The 21752-nt window shown below is 35.5% G+C and overlaps 2 protein-coding genes across 5 annotated transcripts in view; both read right to left on the reverse strand.

Annotated features, from left to right (window-relative positions):
- mink1 (misshapen-like kinase 1) overlaps nt 1-4684 on the reverse strand; it is a 48034-nt gene extending 43350 nt beyond the window's left edge. For 2 of the 4 annotated variants that reach the window (XM_059351602.1, XM_059351601.1), the window contains exon 1: nt 3334-4684. In XM_059351602.1, the coding sequence (XP_059207585.1) occupies nt 3334-3390 (57 nt within the window). In that variant the 5' untranslated portion in view covers nt 3391-4684. The remainder of the gene's footprint in view (nt 1-3333) is intronic. The other 2 variants (XM_059351604.1, XM_059351605.1) reach the window with 1 other exon arrangement.
- A 2677-nt stretch (nt 4685-7361) lies between these two features.
- Nucleotides 7362-21752, reverse strand: part of pld2 (phospholipase D2) — a 44657-nt gene continuing 30266 nt past the window's right edge. Inside the window, exons 17-24 of the mRNA XM_059351482.1 lie at nt 21001-21105; nt 19857-19945; nt 19047-19160; nt 17664-17710; nt 17259-17393; nt 15120-15273; nt 13635-13752; nt 7362-11672 (exon numbers count right to left, since the gene is read on the reverse strand). Of these exons, the coding sequence (XP_059207465.1) occupies nt 11448-11672; nt 13635-13752; nt 15120-15273; nt 17259-17393; nt 17664-17710; nt 19047-19160; nt 19857-19945; nt 21001-21105 (987 nt within the window). The 3' untranslated portion in view covers nt 7362-11447. The remainder of the gene's footprint in view (nt 11673-13634; nt 13753-15119; nt 15274-17258; nt 17394-17663; nt 17711-19046; nt 19161-19856; nt 19946-21000; nt 21106-21752) is intronic.

Genomic DNA, 21752 nt, shown 5'->3' on the forward strand with positions numbered 1-21752 from the left:
GGTTTGACATAATCCAGAGCTATTGAAATTTGAACATTGTTACAGAACAAATAATTTGTTATTTCCTGTGCACAGTGAGTGAGGTTATGTTATGTTGGAGTCCTTCTGTACTCTGGAACAAATCTCTAGAAAAATGCTGTGATTTAGCCACTTAAAGGTTCACTGTGAAGTTTTTATCCTCCAGTAGCGCTATGGAGCCGTTTCCTGGAGTCCCAGTCTTGGTGATCTCACGCACATGCACACTGGTGACGTGCTACACAGTTCTGCCAATGGATTCAAACATAGACTTTATATAAAGATGGATGACATGTCTCCACTTCCTCCTACTGTACAAATATGAAGCCAAAATATCTCTGATACATGTGCTGCCATCTTGCACTGGTGGGAGCAAGAGTCTGCACAGTATTGATCAGTTAATGGAGCTGCAGTATCCAGGTCCCACCCATACAACCGGCCAAGCAACTGTGAGTCAATCACAGCTGTCAATCATGATGTCTCACCTCGTTTTTATAGCATCAAAAAACATATTAAAACCAAACTTGTTCAAAAAAGGAAGCCTTGGACATACATCAGTATATGAACCCAAAATGACAGAAGCCATCTTGATTTTAAAAAAGAGGAAAAGTTATTTTTTAAATGCACTTTGGTTTCTTCCTTTTAACAGTTCATTCCTATGAAAGTTGCTCAGTGTCGCACAAATCTATAAAATTACTTGGATCTTCTGCATCTGTGGGGCCCAATGAGCTGGCACACTAGTGTTCCCTGTAACCTCGCCTCCCAGACACGCGGTCCTGGGCTCACTCACATAAATGGAGGAGGAAAAATAATGGTGAATTTGGCCATTAGTGAAGTTAACAACTTTTAGAACCAAGTGTTCATACTGAGGAGTTGATATACACTCAATCAACAGGTGGCAGTTAAAACCAAGATATGCTACGATTAAAAATACTCCACAAGAAAAAAAAACACCTTTCAAATGTTTTGAGGAAGTAAATGTAATCAATACATGCCTTTGGTGAGCAATACTGGATGTAAAGATACCTTATTTGTTTAAAAAACACACCATGAGGCAACTGTAAATGATCACACTCATCTCTAGTAGTAACTGGCAATGCATATTACAATGGAGGTAAATTGATTTCATTACACTGTTAACTGTAACCTCAACAGTAGCTTCACTTTACAACTGAATGGGCAGCACTATGACCAATAAGCAGTCAAAATATTTGAGCATGACTCCAATTTACTGTACCATACCAGGTCACAAACTGCAGTGCAATTCTTCAGAAAGTCACGTTGGGCCAAAATATTCACAACAAAACATTCTGTGATTCTATTGAGACTGATAATCCCATTCTTGAATTCAATGAGGCGATTGTAACTCCATTCAAAATGAAAAAATCTAATAATATGGGCAATCTTCTCATATTGCCATTTTATACAGATGTATTATTAAGAGCTGGGTCAGATCTAACAATGTGCTGGGATTTTGGAAAAAAAGATTCTCAGGTGAGGCAAAGAGGTAACACAAGACCAAACACACCAGGATCTCGATATACTAACTCTGATCTCCTGTTAAACCACATAAATCTGTGGAAGGTACAAAGTGCAACAGAGTTTCCTGGTATTTTCAGAGGGAACCCTCTAGTAAACTGACCCTCTAAAACCTTGAATCATTTTTTATATAGCTATATATCAACAGCACTTTATTCTACCTGTGAATTTTTCCCCAAAAAATAGTTTTGCTGATTTTTCTCCATGGACTAACTCACTAAGAGGAAAGTCACAGTTTTTATACCTACAGTAACACTTAATATTCTCAGTTCTTAGATTAGAGTTTAATGATGCCAAATTCACATTTTAAGTAACCTGTGGTCATTTTATCCCTAGGCAGTGATTAAAAAATGTCACCTAATATAAAATTTAAAAATGTGATTCCATTTAAACCTGTCTCTAAGTGGGAAGATGGAGCTGTAATCTATCTCTTCAAAGAGCAGTGACTGAATGCATAAAATACTTCTTTATAATGCTAATAAGGGTCTGTCTTAAGGGGATTTACTGATGCAAAACCATTATATAATTCTGACACTTTCCATTGAAATGGGAGATGCATCAAAGGAGAGTATCTGAACTGTAATTCTGCAACTGTACCCTTTCGAAAGAATTTTTTTTTTTCCTCAAATGGGAATAGTGGAAACCAGCTTTGTTTTTTTCCATTTGACTTAATTTCCTGTCTTGCAAAGTGGTTCAAATGTTACAGGAGGGTGTTTAAAAAAAAAAGGTGGGCAGTTCTTTCCAGAATGAGGCCTTCAAGGTTGACCACTAAAAACACAGAGGAGTAAGTCTGGGACTTAATGTTATCCCTGACACAGTTGGATACAGTATGTTGCTTTTTTATAAATATACATTTGAACCTTGACAGTTATACAAATCAAACTTAACCTAAAACAATTCTAAATTCACAAGGTATTTAACATTAGACTTGGGATCACTGACTGCCAGGTCTCCATATCAAAATAAATAAATAATTTAAACATCAAAACAAAAGAGATGATGATGATGTTACCATGTCCAAAATCAAATGCCTTAAAGAGAACAGTTATTTATCGTGCTATCAGTTATTGGAATAATTGCCCACTGAATATACGTGAACTGAATAGTAAAGTATCTTTTAATTATTACTTGAGAATGCACTATTTAAATTTGTGAGTAGTGAATTAACATATTTACTGTATGAAAGTGAGAATTAATGTAATAGATATGAATGTAATAACTGATTCTGAATGATTTTTGATGATGTATATAATAATGTCTACAATGTTTAATTGTTAAGTGATTTTTGTTTTGTCTTGTGGACCCCAGGAAGACTAGCTCCTCCCACTTTTGGTGACAGCTAATGGGGATCTTTTTAACAATAAACAATAAAGAGATTGTATCTGTCATCACAAGAGTGTAAGGCTGGTATTTGAAATATATTTTTAAAAACAGCTTAATAACTTTGTATCGATTGCAAGGTGTTTTAGAGAGAAAAGCAGCCATGATACTCTGGTTTGCTTGTTGTTTTTTTTAATTAGAGGCTGGAAAATTTACCTGACTATTCGGTGGAGACACCAAAACATATTGATGGGAATATATGGCACTAAAACAGCACAGCTGCCTGTAGCAAAACAGGGCCATGGGATGTTTATTCCACCTTAACTTTGTTGCGTGGGTGTTGAATGGTCGTGCTTGTGTCAGAGGCAAACTGACACTTTCAGTTCACATGACATAACACCTGTCATAATTTTACACGAATAAAGTGCAGCACACTTATCTTATAATAACAATACTCACCCTCAGAGCTGCGAGGTCTATGTCATCCAGGCTTCGTGTGGGGGCGTTTTCAGACATAGCTGGCGAAACTTAGGACCTTAGCTACCAAGTTAGCCAGTTATTTGACAAGAAGTACTTGGGGATATTTTAATTGGCTGCTAAAACGAGCTCGAGAGGGCTTATCTATAGATTCAATATAGCACGAGAGCTGTTCAGTATGCCGGAACAACACGGTAGCACTTAGATGATCAAACACATCGCAGATAGACGCACCCAGCTGGCTCGCGAGCTCACGTCAACTCTGGCCGAGAGCTAGAATGTTATCCGCAGTTGGGTTTTTTTTTTTTTTTTTTTTTTTGTACAGAAACGCCGGTTATAACAGGCGAAAAAAAACACATCCAACTTCAAAATAAACTGTTAACGTCCCCGTTAGCCGGCCATCGGCACCGTACTAACAACTGGCAGGTTTTCAATGCGATGCACCTCCACTGTTGTTGAACACCTTGCTGCGTTCATTTTGACAAGACGCCGAGTCGTTGCTGCTGTACAACATTCAACCAATGTTATGTGATTTTAAAAAAATGCCGCGGATAAAAAATAAAACTACCACATAGGTGTGGAGAGCTACTGAAAAGAGCCCCTTGTTACGCTGTTGAAGTAGAAAATAACATGCACGGCTCGGCAGCGCAGTGGTTGTTTTTAAGGAGAACGCAACGTCTGATGTGATGGCGTCCGGGTCCGTCCGCACCGCACCAGAACCCACTGTCAGGTTGTCAGTATCAGCCTAAACTAAATGTCCACCCGGAATATTAAGACAATAGCGGGGGAAAAAATAAAAAATAATGGCCTTCGTTCTTTAAACACGATTCTTTGCGACTGCAGTTGTCAAAAACTTGTTAACAAGACTTATATGTCGAACAGAGCGCACGTTCGTTCGAACGCCGAGGCAGGTGCGTTCGAATCAATCGAACGTTAACTGGCTAGCAACCGTTGCTAAGCTAGTCGGCTTAAATAGTCTTTTCCAGGATAAACTTTCCTTCTTCATCCATTTTCTGGGTTGACAGTAGTCGCGCCTAGCACTGCCAACCTTCCGGGGAAAGCTCAGGCAGACAGGCAGGCAGGCACTATTTTCTCCCCCCCCCCCCCTCAGCCACCGTAATACTTGTAAACTAAGGGCCCTGCTCTCTTTAAAGTTAAGCGTTGGTGTCGTTATCCAGCGTCCAGATTTCACGAACTTGTAGTTGTAGTCCAACGCTACAGACACGGTGCAGTTTCAGAAAGCGGATGGCAGCCAAACTTGTTATTTCGCCATGTTTTGCTTTCAGAGTCCTCCCTCCCACTCGCAGGCTTGTTGTAGTCTTGCGGGATTGTACTGACGATTGGCTGCACATTACACTCCTCAAGTGTTTTCTGCACTTGGAGAGCTACGGTGCTTCATCAGGGACAAATTACCTGGAAAACTACAGCGGACCTCACCCTACAGCTGTCTGCTCCGTGCAGCACAGCCGGGTCAGCGTCTGACATGCCTGTCCTGCACTAAACACACTTTATATTATTATACATACTTTAAAATTAAAGTTATATTATGCTGTTTGTTTGCTTTTTTAAAAAACACACTGCTATATTTGATTCACACTGTAACATTTTCTCAAGTGCTGCTATTAAGTTACATTTTATGTAACTTTATTCTTATTCTCCACTACATTTAGCTGACAGCTTTAGTTACTTTTCAGGTCAATTAAAAAAACGTAATCAATTTAATGAGATTAGAATTTTTTTAATTAAACCTCATAAAAGTATATTTAATAGCCCTATTTTGATAAAATTAAAATGTTTCTTATATGCATGCATCAATAATGTTTGTTTGCTTTTTTTAAAAACACACTGCTATATTTGAATCACACTGTAACATTTTCTCAAGTGCTGCTATTAAGTTACATTTTATGTAACTTTATTCTTATCCTCCACTAAATTTAGCTGACAGCTTTAGTTACTTTTCAGGTCAATTAAAACAACGTAATCAATTTAATGAGATTCGATTTCTTTTTAATTAAACCTCATACAAGTATATTTAATAGCCCTATTTTGAGAAAATTAAAATGTTTCTTATATGCATGCATCAATAATGTTTGTTTGCTTTTTTTAAAAACACACTGCTATATTTGATTCACACTGTAACATTTTCTCAAGTGCTGCTATTAACCCTATAAAGCCAAGTGTATCATATTTGATACATAAGTTTTTAGACCTCTAAATCATCAGTGTGATATTTTTTTCCCTGAAAAACCTGATGAATACATGAATTGATGATTAAAAAAAACTGAGCAACAAATTTCACAAAAATACCAGCTGTAACAAAAATGATTTGCTGGTTCCACTGGTGGATCTGTCATTGCTGTGTGAAAATTTCATATCAGCAGATGTATGATGTTGTTTTATATGGAAAAAAAGATTTTGTATGTTTGAGGAAAATGTTAAAAGGAAAGTCAAAGTTTTATTTGGTTGAAAATATTAGGTTTTATGTGATTATGTTAGTTCAAGAAAAGCAAATTGTGAGCAACAAATTGCACAAAAAGACCTGATATATCAAATATGATCCAAATTAAATTCATATATGAAAATTTGTATTGAATTTTAAAAAATGTTAGCCGGTTCAACAAACACTTTTGAAAATTTAGAATTTTCTGGCAGTTATTTCACGGTTCAGGCTTTATAGGGTTAAGTTACATTTTATGTAACTTTATTCTTATCCTCCACTAAATTTAGCTGACAGCTTTAGTTACTTTTCAGGTCAATTAAAAAAACGTAATCAATTTAATGAGATTAGAATTTTTTTAATTAAGCCTCATAAAAGTATATTTAATAGCCCTATTTTGAGAAAATTAAAATGTTTCTTATATGCATGCATCAATAATGTTTGTTTGCTTTTTTTAAAAACACACTGCTATATTTGATTCACACTGTAACATTTTCTCAAGTGCTGCTATTAAGTTACATTTTATGTAACTGTATTCTTATTCTCCACTACATTTAGCTGACAGCTTTAGCTACTTTTCAGGTCAATTAAAAAAACGTAATCAATTTAATGAGATTAGATTTTTTTTAATTAAACCTCATAAAAGTATATTTAATAGCCCTGTTTTGAGAAAGTTAAAATGTTGCTTATATGCATGCATTAAAATGATAATAATCCAATAATATATTGAGAATCTGAGTTGTTCCATTCAGCATAATGAGTACTTTTACTTGTGATACTTTAAGTACATTTTGCTACTCATACTTTTGTACTTACATTTAAGTAAGTTTTGAATGCAGAAAAAATCTGTAAATAAAAGCTAAACTTTCACCAATTTATTAACATAACATGCATGTATACATGTGAGGGCCAGTAATCTTACTATGCTACTCCTGATCATGTCTTATTTCTATTCCATTTTGTTATTTTACTCATTTAATCAACTTTGTATTTTGTTTATCAAATAAAAACTATTATGTAAATATGTAGCTGTAGCTCCCTGTTAATAACCTGCAAATGAACGTAGATACTCATAAAACATTTTTATTTAAACTAGAATCAATTTTTTAAAAGTTGTTTGCATTTTCTTGTAATTTTGCCATGTATCTATTTGCTTTATTTTCCTCTATTTTTGTATATTGCTATATATATGGTTTTTCCATGTTTATATATACATTATTTTTTCAAAATCTACTTGAGTATAACGATACAGATCTTTCTGATTCTGATGTGTCTGCCATCCTAACAGCTTTATAAATGCTGTAGTTAGTTTTCCATTAACACATGCTACCTTATCTCCAGCAGATCATAATGCACGTCAATCAGGCATGATTCACTTCCAAGAGTGGAAAAAAATCATGTCATAAACAAAGTCCATTATATTGCAACAACCTGGGAATTGCAACTGTGCTTTATTTAACATGTCAGCATTTACAAAACGAATAAACTTGCTGAATCAAATCAAATCATATCAAATCAAAATGACTTTATAGTGCCCATAATATGTAAAAACATGTTCAATTTCTACATCCACTCAGTCTCCAAATTGCTTTATTAAAATACATTATATGATCCAAAATGTTTGGTATAACATAAAACCATGCAATCATATTTTCACATTCTAGGTTTTCTTTTGTAAAATGTCACAATTTGTCTCGAGATGATATCAGTAAATCTGGCCATTTTTGATAAATGCACATTGCGATAGAATATCCCACTACATAAAATATAACATTTTTCATATTTAGATATTAGATCATTTTTTAGTTTGTTTACACATTGCATTACATTTATTTTAAGTACACATATACCATGTTTGCATATAAAACAGTACATGGGAAGTATGACATATTCAAAATAAATCAAAGTAAAAGTAGAAATTCACTTTAAAAAAAAACATGTTTATTGAGAAAAAAAAGAAATGTAATATAAAGTACAAATTGTTCATAATTGTAATTAATTGAATTAGAAAGAATAATTATTATATCTCTACCCCTGAGTGTTAGTAGCCTAAAGGAAAATTAGGTACATTAGATCTACACATTTAAATGTGATTGTTTAGAATAATATGCATGAGTCAAAAACACAAGTTTACATTAATAGTATACTTATAAAAATGTATTGGTAATGCTGGCTATTAGTCGAATAAAAATAATAGATAGAATAGAAACAGTAGAAGGTCACTTCTTTGTATGTAACAGACATTTCTGCTGAATATTTACATAGAGAATACCCCTCAAGGCAACACTTTTGTGCTGCAAAAATCCAGCTTCTCGTGTGCAAGGGCTCATAGTGGCTTTTTAATATCTTCTGTAGGGAAATATAAAGAGTTCTAAACACAGATGGTCTTCCTAGACTGACAGACATATTTGCACGGATACCACCTTGGTAGTGTTGCTGACTTGTGTGCATTTCTCTAAAGCTTATGAAGAAGTCTGTGATATTTCCCTGGCTCTGTGACAGGTTCAGCAAATGTCCACTTTTTCAGATTATGAACTGATTTATGGTAAAGTCATGCACAGCAATCCGTCACTCCGAGTCTCCATTAAAAGGTGCCGGTCACCCACAAAATGACCGTCTGTATATCAATTACTCACACTGTGTTACCTTCAATTTTTGGAGAAAACTGAGAAAGTCCCAAGTAAATGGTGGCAAAACTATATCAAAACTTCCACGTACAAACACTCACACAACTTGGCCATATGATCCCTCTGAAATGTGTGTTGTCTTTAAAATGCTGACAAAAATACACCATTTACCGTAATAAGTAACTGTAAAAACAGGCATTATCGTCCAAATTTAAATTATCATTGAATTGTGATATTTCTGTCAAAGTCACTTTATTCTATATGTCTCATTTAAAATGTCACCAAAAATAAACTGTTTGGAATAACTAGATATAGTTAAAAAATCAAATTCTGCCCCTCGGAGACACTGTGATGCCATGATTGATTCTGCTGAGACCGTCATGTCATGTGACAAATATTCACTGAAAATCTTTTTTACACAGAGCAGAGAGGAGAGGACAGGAGAGGTTGTAAGTAAAGAAGACCCAATTCCCCCCCAAATATCCATGACACTTGTGGGCACTTGGAAAGATGGATGTTGGAATAAAATTGAATTTATAGATTAAAAAAAAAACTTCCACATTTCTTTTAACTTTATGTATGCCCTTATAACTGTGTTACTCTGCACAAAAGATATTTTTCAGTTGTTCCCACTTCTAATTAGATTGTGCTGATTCCACAGAGCTGCAGGACTCATATACTGCAGTGAAATACAAGGCCGCAGTGAGTAAAATGTAAAAAAAAACTTTAACACGGTGTGAATAGGCTAATGGATATACAAATGGTCGTTTTGTGAGTGAAATATTCCTTTAACATACAGGTCTCTCTGAAATACATGGGGCAGGGTTTATTTTTCTAAGAATATAAAACCTGTCCCATTCACATCTCGCCTCACTGCTGGTTGTGCTTTAAAAAGCTCAATATGATATAGGTGCTTTGCAAAGGCATGGATAAAACTAGTCAAGACTTATGACAAACACAAACATTGTTTTACAATATAATTTTCGTCAAAAACATGGCTGACAGAAACGTTCAACCAATGTTTAACAGCTGAAGAAACATGCATCACCAAAGTCCTTCTTTTCTACATGAGAAAGGCAGCATGTACTGTACATGCTGCTGAATTACTACATGATATTTCCAAATCAGTCCATGCATTATTTCATTAAGAGGGATTCTACATATTTCCAGTCCAGTGCAAGACTTGTGCAAGAAATAGTTGTCACACAGTTCGTCGTGGCTCGATAAAAGGAATCAGCACGTTTTTGAGATACTTGAATTTATAGGAAACAAAACCTAGACCTATATTGAGAAATTAATGTCAAGGTAGGGCTAATTTTAACAACCTTAATATTAATATACTGTTATGAGGTGTGATTTATTTATGTATTTTTTCCATGTTGAATCTCAACCTGAAAAGTAATTAAAGCTGTCAGCTAAATGTAGTGGAGTAAAAAGTACAATATTTGAAAAATATAGTTGAGTAGAAGTATAAAGTTACATTAAATGGAAATACTCAGGTAAAGTACTTTGAAATTGTACTTGAGTAAATATACTTAGTTACTTTCCGCCGCTGGTTATGGCTACATCTAAATAAAAGCCTGGTGCATGTAAATGAATAAACTGTAGATATTTTATGGCACCTGAGCACAAAATGGAAATAGATGAAGTGGAATGTTTTGTTCTGTTCTGCTGACGACATGGTGAAATAATAATTCATGGTGACTTTAAAAAAAAAAAAGAGGCAACAATTAGCTGAACACCCTATAATTATCCTGTCCTCCTTCTCTCCTTCCCTCTCACTCAGTTTTTCCCACCTGATCATTCACCCACAGAAATGCTCAGCCCTCATTCAACATATTACCTTCTATTTTCCGTGCCACTGTCCTGATTTAGTAAGTTATCCCTCTTATCAGTGCTCTCCCTTCTCTGCCCTATCCAGTCTTTATTTCAGTCATCTCTTTATATCCGTCACCATAACAACCACAAATGTTCTGACAGATTTGCTGGCACTGCAGTGAGAGGTGAAGCCTCGGAGGGAGCGAGTGAGAGCGAGAGAGAGAAAGAGAGAAAGAGAGGAAGAGACAGAGCCACCCACCCACCCACCCAAAAACCTTGCACCAATAAATGTACACTATGTTCCCAGATCATGTGAGATGCTTGATTTCCAATACAACCTCGCAATCCTCTCCTGACTCATACATTCATTTTGTTAAACACCACCGCCGCCAGCCTTGCAGCTCAGACTGCACAGCCAGTTATGAAGCATCACTGTGGACAAACTGGCCACTACAGGTTCATCTACTGTTCTAAAATCATGATTAAATCTACATTTCAGTGTTCGGACGAGCTCATTGTCAGTCAGTATAAAAAACATCAGTAGCCCCTTTCAGACTGCCGCTTCAAGCAGCCATATTTACGCCTCTGTGACGTTTCGCCTTCAGTCTGAGTGTGCCAGAGGTGTAATGGGGGGACCAAGTGATTCCGGCTCTGTACCGCCTTGGGAGGTTAGTAACAGAGGCATTAAACTGGCGAGACGGAAAGTACATGACGTACATTGCTTGTGCGACAAACACTCCGGTAATAAGAATGGAAGTGGAGCGCATCAACAGAAACACAGCTCTCACTTGAGGCCGACAGTAATCGAATCATGTTCAGCAAAATGCAAAACAACTTTCTTGAGTTTGTAGAATCTCTACAGCGAGAAACAGCATGACGGGCGGTTCTTCCTAGATCATTGTTTGCATGCATTTACACCTATTCTACAAGTACTGGCACGCCACTACCGTCTCCTTCAACTTGGTTCTGTATTTCCGGATTGCAATGTGAATGGATGTCAATATTACACTGTTGTGGAATCAGTCTGAATGTTGTTAGGCTCTTTACGTCACTTTTGTGAAGAATGAAAGGGGTTAATGATGCAGAGGGTGATGTCTACTCCTCACCAATGAAACGCCAGTGCTGTAACTACTTTAGTATCCTGTGCTGAATGTTGGAAACTACAGCAGCCTCTTTAGTTGTCACATAGTGGTTTGATCTGGACTGAGCTGCAGTTATGTCCACAGCCCTGCAGGAGCCATGCCTTCTTTAGTGTTTAATGGAGGCAGCAGGTTCTCCTCACACAGGAACTTGAGTGGGAAGTGGACCAGCAGTCCTCGCACGGCCTTCAGCTCCTCTCTGGCCTGCTCAGGGTCGGTGTCGCAGAGGCGCTCCTCGCCGGAGTAGTCCTTCAGATCCCGCATGTTGTGGACACTGTTGTGAGGCAGGCATTTAAAGACCTGTTGTTAAGCCACAGAGAATAATGGACAGCAAAGGTTAGAAATGCACTGATTACAAAGATTACACTGCATCTGGGAATGTCCAGTCATTCAACCTTTCTGGAAAACAATCGTGGACAATTTGAGTAAGTGGCTGGGAAGGGACATAGCATTATGTCCCAGACTATGCCTGTTAGGGGACAGAACTCAGGCTCTCAACATAACAAATGGAGAAATTGCTGTAATCATGACGGGCATCACAACAGCTGCAAGGACAATACTTAAACATTGGAAAACACCCCATGATAAGGTTCTGTTTGCAGAAGAAAACATGGATGAAGGAAGGTTTACATGGGGCAGATAAACTCACTATTATTAAGGCTGTTATTATGATTTTCGAATTATCATTATTATCTTTATTTTATTTTTTTCTGATTTTCAAGTTGCCTATCAATTTAGGTATAAGTATGTCTTTGTAAGAGTATTGTGATATAGTTTAAATGCTTTTGCAAGGATGTGATTTTGATTTTATTTATATTATGTTGTTTATTTTTTAAAACCATTTCTTTCTTTCTATGTTTTGATGAAAAGACTTGACATGTTTACAAGATGTAGAGCAACATGTATGTGCTGTTTTGTTTTTCTTCAAATAAAAAGTTTAATAACAAAAAAAAACATTGGAAAACACCTAAACAAAAATAAGGCACCAATCTGGGACCTTCTCTGGACTCATATTACACTGCCTGAGGAGCCTGTGGCATGAACACTGAACACCCTCCTTCGAATGTCTCCAATAATATAATATAACATAATATCTGTTGTATGGGCATTCTTCCTAGCTATGCCGTTATTGATACGTCCCTTTATACAAATGTTTCTGTTTACACTTGTATTACTATGCTACTGATGCTACAGGTAATGTGTACAAAAATGTCTCACAATGTCAAATGTTGTACTGTCATAGACCAAGAATAAAAGAAATAAAGACTTGAATCACAAAAAAAAAAGAAATGTATCCTTCATATTGCTAACCAGCAATAGATGCTAATATTTTAAAGCACTGGCCCAACCAGCCACTACATTTGAAGGCCAAATGCACATTTTTGGTGGCCCAAATTTCAATTTAAGTAAAATAATAATAATAACTAATCCAGAAATTCAACATTTGTAACAGTCAATATCTCCAATACTTAGAGCTTAAGTCTACCATTACTCCTAAAATCAACAACATATTTAACACTCAAGATCAAACAGTTATCCTAGATGACTTTTCAAAGATTTCCAGCTCTGTTAAATTACTCTCAAGGATATATACATTTACCAAATCTTGCCTGCCTGCCCGCCTGTCTGTTGATTTGCTTATCAGCAAATATCAGGGAAATAGTGCAAACAAAACATATTTACTGTATGAAAGTGATAATTAATGTAATAGATATGAATGTAATAACTTATTCTGAATGATTTCTAATGATGTATATAATAATGTCTACAATGTTTAATTGTTAAGTGATTTTTGTTTTGTCTTGTGGACCCCAGGAAGACTAGCTCCTCCCACTTTTGGTGACAGCTAATGGGGATCTTTTTAACAATAAACAACAATAAACAATAAACAATGTATGGCCACACAATAACCCTCCTCCCACCTATTAACTAACTAACTAACTATTGAAATCAATGTTAACAACAACTGGTGTTGTAAATATATACTCTTTATTTTTTTTTTATTATTTACCTTATTTTCTGTTTAAGTTGTTTGAACTTTTCTTGTTCTGTAAATAAAGTTGGCCTCCAAAAGTGGGAGGGTGGTGGTCGGCCAAAAAAAAAAAAAATACTGCTGATTTCATAGAGCTGTAGGACTTATATATTGCAGTGAAAAACAAGGCCACAGTGAGTAAAATGTAAAAAGAGCAAAAGAAAAAACGCCCTATGAAACCCTGACTACTGTAAGGAACAAAAATGCATTGTCATGTATTGAACTTATACCTTGTCATAAATGGTGGCATTCAGTTTAGCAGGTTCATTCCACCTCAAGAAGAAGAACTCATCGCAGATAGGATCATCAACATTGATGCTGGGGTCTGAAGAAGCTCCAACAAGAACACTGGAGGGTAAAATAAAAACAACACAAAGATTCTGTTAACTTCACTAAATGGTTTTAGGTCTTGCCTCACGTTGTTGTCAGTTAACATTTGGTTGCTAATACTTTAACACAATTAAAACACAATTTTCAACACTAACTTTTTTTTCATGACAGACAGGTAGGTGATACACCTGTGTGTGTGTGTGTGTGTGTGTGTGTGTCTAGGGCATATCTCGCTGACCGTTAGACTGACCTCAGATTTCATATGTGGCTTGTGCATGGCATGAAGGTGTGTATCCTCGATCCTCAAAGATTTTTGAATTCATTTTCAAAATATCATTATTTACGTAGGAAGTGTTGCGGCATTGCTCTGTCTCCGATTGGACGCCTTTTAGGGGAGCTCCGCCCCTTTTAGGGGAGCTCCGCCCCATTGTGTGATAGGCACTAGTCATACTAAATAGCAGACCTTCTACTTTTACATATTTGCCATACAGCATACCTTATATAAATATCTTCTCTATATATTTTTATATTATATATGTTTTCATAGCCTTTATACTATACAGTTGATATCCTTTGTATATGCATATATATTTTTAAAATACTTACATAATACTCTCAGAAAAACCCCTATCTGCAATATAAATAATAACATTCAATTGCAGCCATATAAGTATTTTAGGTATTTAATGTGTATATATAATGTATAATGTCTTTTTTTTGTTTATTTTTAAAGTAAATTTGCTTGAACGTTCTTCGTAACTCTCCTATCTGTATCTGCTGTGACGACAGAGTTTCCCCACAAAACTACTTTAAAAAATGTTTAAAAAGTATTAGAATACGTAATAAGTATCCCTCTGATAAAATAATGTTATGCCAAAAGATCATTGGCCTTGACCTGGAACACATTGGCAATATTTATCAAGTCAGAGCCACTAGGAAGGCAAAGGCCATATTGTCAAACCTCCTACATCCTCTACATGCAGAGTTTCGACTCCTGCCACTAGGAAGGAGATCTACTTTCAGGAAGAGGGCCAAAACAAACAGATATTTAAAATAATTTGTTCCCTCAGCTGTTGGCTTCCTAAACAAACTAGGGTAGTAGCTTTGTCTTTCTTAAGCAATGTAAATTATATATTCCATGATGTCTCCCATATGCTTTTATGCTTTAATGTTTTTATGTTCTGTGTTTTGTATTTATTATGATTATTTGTTTGTTGTGTGACATTTTTTACTACTGAATGCAGAACAAATTGCCCCTCGGGGACAATAAAGATTTATCAAATCAAAATCAAATCAAATCAAAAAACTGGGGGAGCAGTATCCCGTCCAGAGGTCGTCACAGTTCATGGTCATGCATTAACAGAGTTTCATATTTCTGTGCTGACCTGAAACACTCTTTGCGCAGAGCGAGTGTTAGAGGTCCTGCCTGGTACTCCTGCCCCCCCATGACGGACGGGACCCGCTCTTCATCCTCTACAAACACCGCCATCTCACTGTCTCTGCTGCCCAGCATGCTGCGGTCATTGATGTTGGCTGATCCTGGAACACATGTGGAAAGTAGAAACATGAAGTGTCTGTCTGTTGAATCACTTGTCAAACCAGTATTTAACACCTGAGGCAACTATCAGAATTAAATCACTTTGCATATTGGCAGTATTCTGCAGAATGAGGGCTGCTGGGTTTCCTCTTGTTTGGTCATCTGTATATTTGTTGTTCAGAAGTGGTAAACTCCCTAAAAATACATAAATTCTGGGACTGTCCCAAACTGAATTTACATTGGTGTAGCATTTAACCCATTGACGCCTAAAACTTCCTGTAAAACCTCTGGGCGATTTTAAAATAAGCCCCTAAAACCTGAAGTTTTTCTGGAAATTCAACAGAAGTTTCGACGCTTCTACTAAATAATAGATTTTTCAGCCTCTGTAGCAGATAGAAATGACATTCAAAAAGTATTTGAGAGCTTATACAAATACTACAAAACGACGTATCCGCTTTCCAGGCTTCAATGGGTTAAAAAGAAGAAGAGGGATACAAAGTTGCTGCAGGACTTTTTGGCAACAAATAAAAAATTAAAAAAATCACAAGAAGTGGCTAAAAGATTGGTCCTGAATAATTTTGGAAATATTTAAAATGGAAAAATGAACCTATTCTTTGCGAAGCCAAAAACATATATTCTATCAAATTTGGGATAAATTGATTGAATTTATAACCCTGATGCAAGCAGACTGTGTACAAGTCCACAAATGTAGTTTTCCTTCTTTCCTCCTGAATCAAATGTTAAGTAGCTTTCACATATAAAGTCTGGTGGAAACGTGTGATTCAGTGGTGAAGTTGCAACATTGTTGCATTTTTATTTGGTTGGTTTGCTTCCACGCTGTGACTTTAATGTATTGTTGAGGTTTTTTTTCCGCTTTTAAGCAGCATTGATCTGCTGTGTGACTGAATCCCAGAATTCACCCAGAATGCTCTGTGTTTTGGTTTTCTGAGACCCCCATTTTTTAGCAAACGGACTATCAGAAAAAAACGCATCGGAACTGTTGCAAGCGTACCAAACAGCTCAGGTGTGAATGCCCCCTTAGAAACATAAGCTCCCATGGTTCAACTGTTTATAGCTGAGTTCTTGACAATGTGTGTGATGAGCTCATGCAAGAAGGTTAAGTGGAAAAGCTGCACACTGATTAAAGTAGCAATACACACAAGTAGTGAGAATAGAATCATCTAGATGTGTGGAACAAGGTTATTATAATTAACGAAAACTATCGAAATAACGAAAACTAGATTTGAAAAAACATTTTCGTTAACTGAAATAAAAATAAAAACAAGAGTTTTTAAAAAAACGATAACTAACTGAAACTGTATTGTGTGGTTACAAAACTAACTAAAACTAACTGAAATAATAGTGAAAATGTCCTTAGTTTTCGTTTTTGTCAACTTTTTTCATTCATAATTCAGTGTTTCTATTTGAACATGCAACACATGGTAAATATGTTTACTGAGACTGGGATGTCTACACTCCAACCAAAATTCAAAACACCTGGAACTGTAAGAGTTAATAACCTTATTGGGGCTGAGATGATAAACCAAAGGAAATAAAGGCAAAATGTATTATGACCTCTTTGAATCTGGCACCCAACACATAGCCCATTACAAAAAAACTAAAACTAACACTAAAACTAATAAAAACTAAACTAAAACGAAGCATTTTCAAAAAATAAAAACTAAACTAAAACTAGAAAATTCACTGTAAAAACTAATTAAAACTAACTGAATTTGAAGACAAAAATTCACAACGAAATTAAAACTACAACTAATGAAAAATCCAAAACTATTATAACCTTGGTGTGGAGATATCAAACCAATATGTGACAAGTTAATGTGAAGATTGTGGACTGAATTTTTTTTTTCCTGAGGACTGACGTTGTGTGTTTGTATACATACAGTATGAGGAAAAAAAGAAAAAAGAAATGGACTGAACTCAAGGTGAAAATGATCATCTGTCAATCATTTGTTGGTTGATGACTCACCGATGATGTAGCAGCGGTCGTCAGCAATGAGAGTCTTGCTGTGAACGTAGATGAGCTCTGTGACGAGCGACTGGGAGAGCTGGGAATGTGTTCTCAGGCCGCAGAGCGAGATGTACTCCGTCCACAGATCCTCAACTAGGGAGGCAAAAATACCAGAATCACATGATCGACAAGAGGCAAAAACACAGTGAAGATTTATAAAGGAACTCAGACTCTCAAAATGGATGTGAAAAAGAAGAAGGATGAAAATAGAAGAGACAGGTGGGCAGATACCTAGTACCAGTAGCTTCAGTTTAAAGGAACGACACAAAGAGAAAGAGAGAAACATGTCAGAGAGGAAACCAGTGGGATTTCGTGATGTCAGGTGAATTTTTTTTTAGAGCAGATAAGTGACAGAAAACTCACCTTCACTAAGTCTCGTCAGGATGGAGTGCTCGCCTCGGCACATGGTCCTAGGAGGATAAAAATCAAAATATAATAATAAAATAAATAATAATACATTTTATTTGTAATGCACTTTACATTAAAGGACATCTCAAAGTGCTACAGGTTAAAAGCATAACAGTCTAATTATAAAAAGGATAAAAAAGGAAAAAAAACAGCTAAAAACAGAAAACATACATACATAATCTAAAAACCATCGAGATGGGAGGAACCAAAGGTTTTGCTAAAAAGGAATGTTTTTAGTCCTTTTTTAAAAGTCTCTATGGACTATAACACAACATAGGACAACAATAAAACAATTATCTTCATAAACAGACTTTGTGACATATTCATAGTAAACGAGTGAGTGAGACCTTTATAACTGCCAACAACAGGCTGATGAGGCTTGTGATGCATTATCACTTATATTATAATTAACCCTCACTTTGCTCTTTTTTTCATATGTTATACTCCTTGTGACCTTGTATTTCACTGTGATATAAGTCCTGCAGCTCTATGGAATAAGCACAATCATGGCTAGAAGTGGGAACAACTCAAAAATGTATTTTTGCAGAATACCAGTGATAATGACATAAATCAGTAAATTACATATTAAATAATAAATCCATAATGACATTTAAATAAAGTCCAATTTCTCTGATAAATTATTTTTTTTTAATTTGAAGTAAAATGGAATTTATATATATAACACTTCTTCAAGTGTCATGAATATTGAAAAATAAGTTGGGTCTCCACATGTTATACATTTTCTATTGATCTATTTGCATTTAAAACCTCTCCTGTCCTCTCCTCTCTGCTCTGTGTAAAATGATTTTCAGTGAACATTTGTCACGTCTCAGCAGAATCAATAATGGCTTCACAGTGTCGCTGAAGAGCAGAATTTAATGTTTTTAACAGGATCTAGTCATTATAAAGGAGAAATTTAGAAAAAAAAAAGATTTTCACATAAATATCAAAATTTAAAGATTAATTTTGGTTACTTTTTCGAACAGAAACCTTCGTAACCTATGATCCATTCAAGGACGGTCCTTGTAACCTATAATGTTTTCATGATCTGATCCACTTTAATTTGAGCAAACCCTGAACCTTTGCACTCGTTACATAAATATATAAGCCTAGCAGGATAATATTGGCTATGTTAATTAAACAAATAGAATAAAACAGTCTATGAAATGGTCTCAAGGATGCAAAGCCTGTGGAAAATCTATATGAACTACAATTCTACATTAAAACATGAATCAGAACCAGATAAAAGCTCAGTCGTTGTGTTTCCCTCATGTCCTTATAATGCTTGTTCTTGTCCTTGGGCTGAGTGCAGATTAATAACAGGAGGAAGAGGCTCACCTGAAAGTGTAGTGCAGAATTGCTTGGATGGCATTTCCACCTCCAGCACTGATGTCGCCTTCAAATCCGGGAAGCAAAGGAACCACCACAAACACTCTGTACTTCTTCTGCTCTCTGCAGCGAGACACAATGTCAACATGAGCATTGACATTCACTCATATTTATATTCATATGTTCTCATCCGTCTTAATGCTTAAATTTCTTTTAAAAAAAACTTTTAAAAAAGTCTTCTTGTGCTGTGGTTGTTTTTGTATTTTAATAAACATATAAATAAAATTAAGTGAAATAAATATAAAGATAAAATACATACATATAGATATACACACATAAAATAAAATAAAATACAATAAAATAAAAATAAAATAAAAATAATATAAAAAAATAAAATTAAGTGAAATAAATATAAAGGTAAAATACATACATATAGATATACACATAAATAATAAAATAAAATAAAAATAATATAAATAAATAAAATTAAGTGAAATAAATATAAAGGTAAAATACATACATATAGATATACACATAAATAATAAAATAAAATAAAAATAAATTAAATTAAAAATTATAAAAATTAAATTAATTAAACAAAAAAAAAATAGACTAACTATTATGTTCTTAAAGCCAATGGTAAATTATTTTTGGACCAGCTGTGACTATGAGCCATCTTTTCTCTTGTACACACTTTGTTCTGCAAAGTTTTAATCTACTTTGAGCTTCATGCAAGACTGGTTTATAACTCCAACAATGTGTGTGTACATGATTAATGAAAAGCCACAGTAATCTGGTTCTAGTACAGTCCAACCAGACCTGTGTGCTCGCAAGATCCGATTCACGATTGCGTCCCCGATCCCATTATGGACACTCTTCCCGTCGGCACAGCTGATGAAGAACTGGTTCTGAGGGCAGAGAGAAGGCAGATGGTGGCTCGGTATGAGGCGAGGCCTGAAACAGGCAGGTAGCTGGCAGGGAGGGCGGCCCAGCCGTGATTATATTCAGACTGGTGAGACCTCATGATTAGCTGAAGAATCTTTCAGTGACATGTTAGACTAATGAGTCGAATAATATGTGAGTAAATAGAAGCACGTGCTGAAATAAAGGGAGCTGAATCTACATATACATAAACTTTATTTTTTTTATTTTAATAGAAAAGCTTTTTTTTTTTTTTTAACCCATAAGAACCCATGGTGACACCCTTGTAACAAAAACTTTAAATCTTCTAGAATCTAAGATTAAACCCATTTAACAATTCTAACCCATTAATAGTTTGTCCTGTATTGCATTTAACTTGTTCTGACAATGTTTCCTGTCACAATTTTGATATATGTTATGGAGATGCAAACAAAAAGACAAATGGTTATTTGTTTTTATTTATTCTTATTGTGTTCTCCCTGAAGCTTCAAGTAAAAACATTTGAGAAGATATGGCAGAAATGTAAAGTGTAGATTTCTGCAAAACGCCCTTCTTTTGTTTAAATATTTTTCCATATGTATGCAAATCTAGTAGTATATATGTATGGGTATGACTGAATGTCTACATTATTATTATTATTATTATTATTTTCCTTTTCAAAAATAAAACACACCATGTTCTAATTTTTGTTCAAATTATACTTTAAAAAGCTAACAAAACCACCTCACCTGACCTTTAGTTTACTTATTTAGTTTCACTCACACACCCTGGGATTAGGTTTATGTTATTCAATCTCTCAGACTACACCAAATTAACAAAAAGGTCTGCACTAAGGCTTTTATTTGATATTTAGTTCGAAGAAAAACAGTCACATTTCTCCAAACTGTATCTCTGACCCATCTCCTTCACCGGGTCCCACACATTTAGGGAAATCTATGTGATCTTTTTTTTGATAACTCATGTAATAATCATTTTTTACCTCCCTTCACTGAGCCTCCCCTGAAACTGTTAGGAGCCTCCCATATTTCTCTGACTGCGTTACCTCGATGTAGATGAAGTGCTCGCTGTTCTCGATGGTGTGGACGTAGGCGTTGAGGATCGAGTTCTCACAGGTTCCAGTTGACCAACGGTCGGCAGAGCGCAACACCTGGGGAAACAAAAGAAACATTACCCCATGAGACAGATCCTCTAGTGCAGTAGTTCTCAACCTTTTTGAGTCGCGACCCCCAATTCAACATGCATGTTGTCTCACTGAACACAAGCTCACAGTTCAGATCATACAAACTCAGCTGATACGACGAATTTTGGACAAATAATGAAGCAGACAACAACTAAAACACCTCTCTGTCTGTGTATTCATATCTTTTTTTTTTATATTTTATTGTTATTTTTAATCTAAGTCCTCTTTAAAGGTCCATTCTGACCTCCTGAGTGTGTAACAGTCAGCTTCAAGCCAGAGACTCCTTGGAAAGGAAGAACTTGATACTTTGGGATTTGTCAGAAAAGACACAAAAATTACCCAAAAAAGTATCAAATTGACCACAAAATGACACAAAATGATCAAAAAAAGACACAAAATGACCAAAAAAGTACATAAAATGAAGCAAAAAAGGACTCAAATTGACCACAAAATATCAAAAAAGGACCGCAAAAAGACACAAAATAGCCCAAAAAGAAACAAAATGACCAAAAAAGGAAACACAAAATGACTCAAACACATTAACACATGAACACTTTAACACAGTGGAGACAGAGCTGACTTCCAAAGTTCTCTGTTGTTGTTTTTTCCCCCCA

This window comes from Centropristis striata, chromosome 15 (assembly GCF_030273125.1).
Source record: "Centropristis striata isolate RG_2023a ecotype Rhode Island chromosome 15, C.striata_1.0, whole genome shotgun sequence".
NCBI lineage: Eukaryota > Metazoa > Chordata > Actinopteri > Perciformes > Serranidae > Centropristis > Centropristis striata.